This window comes from Suncus etruscus, chromosome 7, assembly GCF_024139225.1.
Source record: "Suncus etruscus isolate mSunEtr1 chromosome 7, mSunEtr1.pri.cur, whole genome shotgun sequence".
Lineage (NCBI taxonomy): Eukaryota > Metazoa > Chordata > Mammalia > Eulipotyphla > Soricidae > Suncus > Suncus etruscus.
The window spans coordinates 9,175,991-9,185,741 of record NC_064854.1 but is presented as its reverse complement, the minus strand read 5'-3'; the positions used below and the strand labels follow the sequence as shown (position 1 = coordinate 9,185,741).

Here is a 9,751-nt window from a genome sequence, read left to right as displayed (position 1 = left end):
GAGAGGCCCTTTACTCAGTTGCACTCTCCAACATGAGGGGCAAAACCTTTTCTTTCTGGGTCCAACCAGGATGACCCCAAGAGCAAAATACTAAAGGGTTCCACACCAGGATGGGTCCAGATCCAGGAAGATAAGGGTCAGGGCTGTGGGCGCTGTGGGCAGAGCTGCCTCCCACATGAGCTGACATCGTACCATGGCCAGGGGTGAAAAGTCGATATAACTGTCCCTTCCCCTCTGTCTCTTCTTCTGTCCCATCTTCTTCTGTCCCCCTAGCCTCCCCACAACCCACCCTCCAAAGATCAGGTATTGGGACCTTCTGGAGCAAGGACCTTGCACCCCCCGTGCCCTGTGCCCTACACCCAGGCAGTCCTACTCTCTGATGCCCCCAGAGGTATCAGGGACCTGGTTCATCTGGGAGGGGCTCCAGCCCCTTTTCTTCCCCAGAGCTGGAGCAGGGCCTGATGATCTTTCTGGTGATTTGGCCAAGAGATGGCCCAGCTGTGGTGGCTGGAAAATTTCCCCATGTGATGTGGGACTCAGGGTTCAGCGGCAGCTGGGGGGTGGTGTGGAGTCTGGCAGGGGTGCTGTGGGACTGTCTTTTGTGGGTTCTCCAGGCAGGACCAGAGATTGGTATCTCTGAGAGATGGGCTGGGTGGCTGGCCAGTCTTGGGGAGCAATGGTGATCTATCTGCTGGCCGAGATTTAAAGTCCCTGCCATGGCATCAGTGGCAGTGTTGTACTCTTGGTCTCCCGCCTCCCCTATAGGCAAACCCAGTGCCAGCCCAGGTCTTGGGCATCCCCACTCCCATCTCATATACTGATCCCTGGCTCCTCTCTGAAGTAGCCTCTCCCATTTTCCCAGCTCCCAAATATCTGAGAAGCCCCCAAACACAGTCATAGGTGCGTGCACCCCTGGGTACAGTCCTGGGTACAATCAGCAGGACTCCCCCATGTGGGGGGCACTGCCAGCCTTCGAGCAGCTGCATGGCTCTACTCTATCCCTGACAACCCACGTCAGAGGCCACCTCTGAGTGAGTCAGGGAATTTAGCCGGGAGACAGCACACCAGGGGTCCCCAACCCTCCAGGAGTGACCCTGAGAGGGTTTAGCCCAAGCACCACCAGGAGTGGCCCTCAAAATATGCATGTGTGAGTGTGAGCACTGAGTGAACATGTGGTGTGAGTATACATGTGTGTGAACACTGACCTTGTGTGGGACAAGGTGGGTGCCACACCTCCATTCCTGTGAATCTTTCTGGACCTGTCCCTGTCTCACACACAGACACACAGACCCTTGACTGTCTCCCCCATGCTGATGGGGTTGGTTTACAGATTGTCCTTGCCCAGAGAGGGCCCTGGCAGGCAGCACTCAGCAAGGAACTGAGTATCCAAGATCCCCTCACACTTAGTGCCTCTGACACCATCAAAGTGGTGGGGGGCAGGCAGGGTCCCCTAACCCTGTGTTCCTAGGTCTGTTACATAGGGGTCCCCTGCCACCTTGGGAGCAGGCACTGTGGGTCACAGCCTCACCCAGCCTAGAACAGGGCATCCTGTCCTGCCATGCATCTCAATCCAGGGACCCACAAAATCCCCTTCCTGGCACTCCCCAGGAGGGCGAGGGAATCTGTTAACCTCAAAACTAGAGCTTGACCCAGATGGGTCTGGACAAATGGGGGCTTCAGGCACCCAGAAACAAAAGAGAGGCTTCCAGCCCCTGTGCCCTAGGGCTCCCCTTCCCCCAGTAGCCTGCCTGGGTCCCCACTGGATCCCGCCCAGGCTGCAGGCTGGCCATCACGTGGGCCAGCACTGCTCCAGGGGAGGGAGGGAGGGAGCCTTGGGTGGGAGGGAAGAGGCGGGGCAGGGCCCATTTGCAAGCTCGGGATGCCAGCCGGGTCCCAGTGTGTAGCCCTCCTGCCACCAACTAACACGCTGCCATCCAGTCAGCTGGTGAGTGCCTCCTCCCTGCCACTTGGCACCTCTCCGGGGCGCTTGCCTGGTCCTGCCTGGCTCAACCCTGCTCCCCACGGCCCCTCAAGGCCACCCCAATGCCCCGTGGGGAGTGGAACTGAGCAACTCTCCCACCCGTGGGACAGGCGACCCGCCCCAGAGCGCCTGCCACCATCGAGGCCCAGCATCGAGGGGAGATGTACCAAAGCCTGACTCTGAGTTCGAGCCCTGGTCAGGCAGCCTATGTTGCTGACCCCGGCTCTCTGCTGGTGGGAGGCACGGGCCCCACGGTGCTGGTGCCACCAGCGCGTGTCACCCCGGTGTCACCCTACCTGCCTACCTGTGAGCCGGGCTCTCGGCCGTCCCAGCTGGCCACGCTCCCCAAGTGGGCACCCACCTCCACCACCACCACCCTGGATTCTTCAGTCTTCAGCTGTGGAAACCCCAACGCTCCTGGGACCAGTGCCTTTGGCTTTCAGCCCAGCACTTCGGGGTCCAGGGCCGATGGGGGCTCCTACCAGAGTTCACTACTAGCCTATGAGCAGCACTCACAGCCTGTGGGCGCTCCATACCCCAGCCCTTACCCTGCATACGTGGGCACTGAGGTGGCCCCAGCCTGGATCACAGGACCCTTCGATGGTAGCCTCCTGCACGGAGTCCGGGGCTGCCGAAAAGCTTTTGGTGAGTACGTCCTGGGCCCTCTTGGAGCCAGGGCATGCTTGGGATTGGGGTGCTCCCGGCCAGGGCATAGGGCTGGGCAGAGAGCCGGCTCCCAGCTGTAGTTTGTTTGGACAGGGGTTGGTGCGACTAATAGGTCTCCATAAGGCTGGAGGGCCCAGTTTCCACGTTCTCAAAACTGCCCCCAGAAATTACTCCTAGCAGTGCTCAGGGAAACATGGGATGCCAAAGATCAAACCTGGGTCGACTGCATACAAATCAAATCAAATCAAATTTGCATTTTATTATTGCTCTGGTCCCTTAAAGTGATCATTTTTGTTTGTTTTGTAGCCATACCCAGCGGTGCTCAGGGGTTACTCCTGGTTCTGCGCTCGGAAATTACTCCTGGCAGTGCTCAGGGGACCATATGGGATGTCATACCCAGGACTGAATCTGGGTCTCTGGCATACAAAGCAAACACCTTCGCCCCTGTATTATAGCTCTGGCACCTGGAAATGATTTTTTTATTTTATTTTATTTTATTATTTTTAAGAAGTCTATTTATTAATTGATTGGTTTTTGGGCCACACCCGGCAATGCTCAGGGATTATTCCTGGCTCTGTTCTCAGAAAACACTCCTGGCAAGCTCAGGGGACCATATGGGATGCCAGGAATCGAACCGGGTCTGTCTCGGGTTGGCTGCATGCAAGGCAAATGCCCTACTGCTGTGCTATCTCCCTGGCCCCTGGAAATGATTTATTTTTTTAAAGTTCCAAACACTGATTTCTTGATTTTGTTTCTTGTTTTGATTTTTGGGTCACACCCAGCTTGGCTTAGGGGTTACTCCTGGCTCTGTGCTCAGAAATCGCTCCTGGCAGGCACGGGGGACCATATAGGATGCTGGGATTCGAACCACCGTCCTTCTGCATGCAAGGCAAACACTTTACCTCCATGCTATCTCTCTGGCCCCAGAAATGATTTTTTTTTTTTTTTTTTTTGGTTTTTGGGTCACACCCGGCAGTGCTCAGGGGTTATTCCTGGCTCCAGGCTCAGAAATTGCTCCTGGCAGGCACGGGAGACCATATGGGACGCCGGGATTTGAACCGATGACCTCCTGCATGAAAGGCAAACGCTTTACCTCCATGCTATCTCTCCGGCCCCAGAAATGATTTTTTTTTAAAGTTCCAAACACTGGTTCCTTATGGAGCTGATGTACGTGTGTTCTCGAATGATCACCAACTCAAACTGAGTCTTGGCTTCAATCACTCTCCTAAGAACCCAGGGCTGAGTCTGGAAAATGGGATCCACCCACAGCCCCATAACCACCTACAAAATCAAACTGACCCCCAGTCACCCCCTCCCAGGGGAATCATGCACTTGCTGGCCCCCTCCCTGTCTGGTGCTCACCCTGCTGGCCAGCGGTGACAGACCCACAGGCACCACAACGCAGGGGATTAGGGTCCTACCGGCAGCACCATCGTCAATCCCTCCCCTTGAAGTCCCTCTTCATGCCCCAGATGGGTGGTAGGGTGTGCTGGACCCTTTCAGAAGCCGGTCACACAACCTGCTGAGCCCTCATGCCCTTCCCTCTGCCCTGCCCTTCCCCATTGGGGGTTCTCTTGCATGCCCCCAAATCTGGCACACTAGGTGCACTTTGACAGTACCCCCAACCATGCACACTTACAGCCAGTCAAATGAGATCTAACGAGATTTTGTTTGTTTTATTTGGGGACACACCCGGTAGTGCTGGCTCTGTGCTCAGAAATTACTCCTGGCAGGGTTCAGAGGACCATATGGGATGCCAGGGATCAAACCTGGGTAGGCCATATTCAAGACAAACGCCCTCCCCACTGTGCTCTTGCTCTGACCCCAACCTGATGAGCTTTTATGATGCTGTTTCCAAAGGGGCTGGAGTGATAGTGCATTGGTAGAGCATTTGCCTTGCAAGCTGTTGACCCGCAAGGATCCAGGTTAGATTCCTGGCATCCCATATGGTCCCCCAAGCCTTCCAGAAGTGATTCCTGAGGGTAGAGCCAGGAGTAATCCCTAAGTACCTCTGGGTGCGGCCTAAAAAAAAAAGATGACTGGGGTGGGGGTGGAGAGTTAGCACAGTGGTAGAACTTTTGCCTTGCATGCGGCTGACCTGGGACAGACTGGGGTTCTATTCCTGGCATCCCATATGGTTCCCCGAGCCTGCCAGGAGCGATTTCTGAGTACAGAGCCAGGAGTAACCCCTGAGCGCTGCTGGTGTGGCCCAAAAGCCCAAATAAATAAATAAAGGTTGTCTCTGGGCCTTCCACAGGGGTGTTCAGAGGGCTCTGGGCTTATGTCCCCATATCTCCACAGTGGCCGAATTCCTGGAGGAGTCCACTGGAGATGGTCGGGAGTGTGTCAACTGTGGGGCATTGTCCACGCCTCTGTGGCGCAGGGACGGCACTGGCCACTACTTGTGCAACGCCTGTGGCCTCTACCACAAGATCAATGGAGTGAACCGGCCTCTGGTTCAGCCACACAAGCGCCTGGTGAGTGGCCCTTGGGGAAGGCCCCGGCCCAGGGTGGGGAAGGGCAGCAATTCCTGGTGTGCAGGGCCATGGTGGGCAGAGCCAAGGGTCAGGACCACCTGGGGCGGGGCCTCTGGTGGGCCAGAGGTTTTTGTTTGTTTTTGTTTTTGGGTTTTGGGTCACACCCAGCGGCGCTCAGGGGTTACTTCTGGCAGGCTTGGGGACCATATAGGATGCTGGGGACCAAACCCGGATCTGTCCCGGGTCGACCATGTGCAAGGCAAACACCCTACTGCTGTGCTCTCTCTGGCTCCAGGGCTGGAGTTTTCTGAGTGGGCAAAGTTTCTGGACTATGGAAGCCTCTAGTGGGTAGATCCAGCACAGGGCAGGGTCTCTGGGTGAGTGGGGCCTTTTTTTTTTTTTTTTTTTTTTTTGGTTTTTTTTTTTTTTTTTTTTTTGGTTTTTTGGGCCACACCCTGTGACGCTCAGGGGTTACTCCTGGCTATGCGCTCAGAAGTTGCTCCTGGCTTCTTGGGGGACCATATGGGACACCAGGGGATCGAACCTCGGTCTGTCCTAGGCTAGTGCAGGCAAGGCAGGCACCTTACCTCCAGCGCCACCGCCCGGCCCCTGTGAGTGGGGCCTTTAAGGTGGCCTTTGACACTGCTCTCTGGGGTTCTTACACAACTGAATACAGAGAACTGTTTTTGCCCTCCACAAAGCATCTTCTATCTACCCAGCTCCTCCAGACCCCTTGAAGATCCATGCAGGCTGCCCAAATCTGGTCTTCACTTCCGCTCCCTTCTTTTGTTTTTTTGGGTTTTTTGGTTTTTTGGCCACACCCGGCAGAGCTCCTACCTCTGTGCTCAGGGTTTACACCTGGCCCTGTGCTCAGGAACCACTCCTGGCTCTGCACAAGGCTCATTCTTGGCTTTGTGCTGAGAGATCACTCCTGGCTCTAGCTCAGGAAAGGAACCACTCCTGGCTCTGTGCTCCTAGCTCTGAGTTCAGGACTCACTCTGGCATGATTCAGGGTAGTGCTGGGAATCAGATCCCGGTTCATCGGTTTGCAAGGCCAGTGCTCTGCCCACTGCATGACCCTCCAGCCCTACCATTGATTTTTTTCCCAAGTAAACAAAAAGAAACAAAAAAAGAGGGGATGGTGAGATAGCATAGTAGTAGGGCATTTGCCTTGCACACAGCTGACCCAGGATGGACAGTGGTTTGAATCTCAGCGCCCCATCTGATTTCCCGAACCAGCCAGGAGTAACCCCTGAGCACCTCTGGTTATGGTCCAAATAAATAAACAAAACAAAATAAAAAACAAGGCAAGGCAAACGCCCATGTGCAGATGCCCTGGAGGGGCCTGGCTATGTCTGGTCTCCTGGGTCCCTTCCAGGGGCGGTTTGAGGGCAAGGGGCTGTGTCTGGGGCTGGTATGACCAGCTGTGATGGGATGGCAGCGGGGCAGGACAGGGCAGGGCAGGCAGGGCACGGGCTTGTGCGAACAGGAGCAGGGACACTGCTGGGCTGGGGTGGGCACGGCACCCGGTGCAGAGGCAGAGGCCGAGGCCGAGGCAGACCCAGGCAGGCCAGGCCTGCAGCCTCAGGGAGCGGCCCCACGGTGCATTGGCCTGTCGGGGCCTGTCCCAGAGGCGGTGACCTCTCTCGGGCCGCCCCACAGTGCTCCTCCCGCCGTGCTGGCCTCCGCTGCACCAACTGCCACACGACCCACACGACGCTCTGGCGCCGCAATGCAGATGGCGAGCCTGTGTGCAACGCCTGTGGCCTCTATAGGAAGCTGCACGGGGTGAGTGACCCTTGGATGGGATGCAGGGGAGGGCAGGGTCTGTGGGAGGGGCCTCTGAGAACGGGGCGGGGCCTCTCTATGAATGGGTGGGGCCTTCTGATTGATGGGGCGGAGCCTCTGATGAATGGGAGTGGCCTGTGAGGACGGTGAAACCTCTCTGGTGAGTGGGCGTGGTCTATGAGGGGTGGGGCCTCTGACGAATGGGCAGGGCCTATGAGGAGGGTGGGGCCTCTCTGGTGAGTGGGAGGGGCCTATGAGAAGGGTGGAACCTCTCTGGTGAGTGGGCGTGGTCTGAGGGGTGGGCCCCTGGCAAATGGGCAGGGCCTATGAGGAGGGTGGGGCCTCTGGTGAGTGGGAGGGGCCTATGAGGAAGGTGGAACCTCTTTGGTGAGTGGGCGTGGTCTATGAGGGGTGGGGTCTCTGACGAATGGGCAGGGCCTATGAGGACGTTGGGGCCTCTCTGGTGAATGGGAGGGGCCTATGAGGAGGGTGGAGCCTCTCTGGTGAGTGGGCGTGGTCTGAGGAGGGTGGGGTCTCTCTGAAGGATGGAGTGGGGCCTACACGGAGGGCGGGGCCTAAGAAGTGGGTGTGGCCTCTCGGTAGGGTGTGTGTTGGAGGGTGGGGCTTCTGGGAATGGGCGGGGCCTGTGTGGAGGAATGGGGCTTTGAGGGGCAAGGCCAGGCAGGGGAGGTGCTGGACATCAGAAAGGCAGCCCCTCCCTCCCCAAGCCACCTACCCCCTTCCTGGATCCCCACTTTAGTGCTGGCCCTGGGCTGTCAGGTGGGGAAATGGTCTGCCACATTCCTGCCTGTTCTCCCTGAGGGGGGGCACTGCTCCCCATCCTCCTGACACCCTCCCCGTCCCCAAAGTCCCCAGAGCCAGTCAGCCCGCACACCCCACAGGTGCCCCGGCCCCTGGCCATGAAGAAGGAGGGGATCCAGACGCGGAAGCGGAAGCCGAAGAGCCTGGGTAGGACCGAGGCCTCTCCAGGTGCCAGGGCACACGGTACCACCGGCGAGGCCTGCGTCTCCGGGGTGGTCCCCTGCCCCTGCCCGGGGTGGAAGAGGTGCCACAGCTCTGGAGAGGCCAGGCATGACTGTCCCCACAGTCATGGCCTTGCCCGGGCATGCAAACCCACAACCCTCGGTCATGGTGATATTCAGGCAGGCAAACCCACGCCTCCTCCCTCCAGTGACACCCGTCAACTCTCCCACCTTTCAGAGTCATCAGGGAATCACAGCCTCTCCCCACAGGCCTTGGCCCTGTACCCCGAGAGCTCCACGACCACGTTGAAGTCGGACCCCAGCCTGGAGTCGCTGTCCCAGGTAAGGGAGGCATGGCCAGTGGTCTCTGTTGGGCTCCGCTGAACCTCAGTCTCTTCATGAGGTCATACCTCATTCCTCTCTGCAGGCCTGCACGCAAGTGGATGATGCCCTGGGGTCCAGCCCCTTGGAGTTAAAATTCGAGCCTGAGGCCTTGGTGCCCCCCACAGCAGCTCTGGGGGGAGCCCTGCGCCAGGAGGCCTGGTGTGCACTGGCCTTGGCCTAGCCCTTCAGCACAGCCGAGGTGGACCCCGAGACTTGCATCTTAGCTTTGAGCTCTCCTGTACCAGCCAAGAGCCTCCGAGAAGCCTTTGTGATCTCTGCTGCCTACACTTGCCTGAACGAACTGTCTACACTCAACAACCATTTCCCTATTGACAGGGGATTTAGCAGGAGTCCCCAGCTGCAGAGCCAGGATCACAGGGCAAAATAAAGGGTCCCCCCAGGGTCCCCACACTTCCCAGCAAAGACAGTTTTGGGACAGCTAGGGCCGCCTGGCCTGGCTTCACTGCAGGGAGTGGGCCTTTCCCTGCACACCAATTTTTTTTTGTTTGGCTGAATTTGTCCATACCCAGTAGTGCTCAGGAATTACTCCTGGCTCTGAGTACAGGGGCCATTCCTGACAGTGCTCAGGGGAGTATATGGGATGCCGGAGATCGAACCCAGGTCAGCCACATGTAGGGCAAACACCATCCCCACTGTGTTATCACTCTGGTCCCCCTGCCCAATTATTTATTTAGTTCCGAGGGTGTCTTCACATCTCTGAGGCAAGTGTCAGGGCCTGTCCCAGCACCAAGAGTCATTCTATCCTTCATGCTTGAAGACGACCTTCAGATGTTGGGACACAAGTGTGAAGCTGGTGGGGCAAGAGGGAGCGGCAGGGCTGTGGGGTTTGGGCCCTCCAAGAGCTGTATTGCCACTCACCAGTTGTTGCCTTTTGCCAACAAGACCTGATTTTACCAGGAAAAACAAAAATCTGTATTAAAAAAGTTTTTTTTTTAGTCTGTACAAAACACTTTCCCCAAGTTGCCAGTTTATTTATTTATTTTTGGTTTTTGGGTCACACCTGGTGGTACTCGGGTTGTTCCTGGCTTTGTGCTCAGAAATCGTCCTGGCAGGTTCAGGAGACCATATGGGATGCCGGGAATCAAACTTAGGTTTGTCCCAGGTAGGCTGCGTGCAAGGCAAACGCCTTGCTGCTGTGCTATCACCCTGGCCCCAAGTTGCCAGTTTAGACTTGGAGCAATGGGTGCATGCTGGGAGATTCCTAGCTACAGAGGGACTGGGGCAGATCCAGCACCCCCCACATGGGGCAGACAGAAGCTTCCAGATGCCTATGCTCCCTGACGAGTCCAAAGTTCAAGGCCACCTCTCTGGTCCACCTTGCTAAGTCGATAATGCTCTGTTTCCACGGGGACAGGGTTGGTGGCCAAGCTCTACCCTTGGAAGCGCCCAAGGCCCACTGGGTGCCCCAGAGTGTCTGTCTGGGGAAGGGACGAGTAAGCCCCGCTTGATCC

General features: G+C 57.1%; 1 protein-coding gene across 1 annotated transcript; it reads left to right on the top strand.

Annotated features, from left to right (window-relative positions):
- Positions 1–2,142: 2,142 nt before the first annotated feature.
- GATA5 (GATA binding protein 5) lies at positions 2,143–8,460 on the top strand. Its single transcript, XM_049777074.1, has 6 exons — positions 2,143–2,626; positions 4,949–5,124; positions 6,787–6,912; positions 7,815–7,904; positions 8,136–8,237; positions 8,323–8,460. The coding sequence occupies exons 1-6, from the start codon at positions 2,143–2,145 to the stop codon at positions 8,458–8,460; spliced, it is 1,116 nt and encodes a 371-aa protein (XP_049633031.1).
- Positions 8,461–9,751: the final 1,291 nt, after the last annotated feature.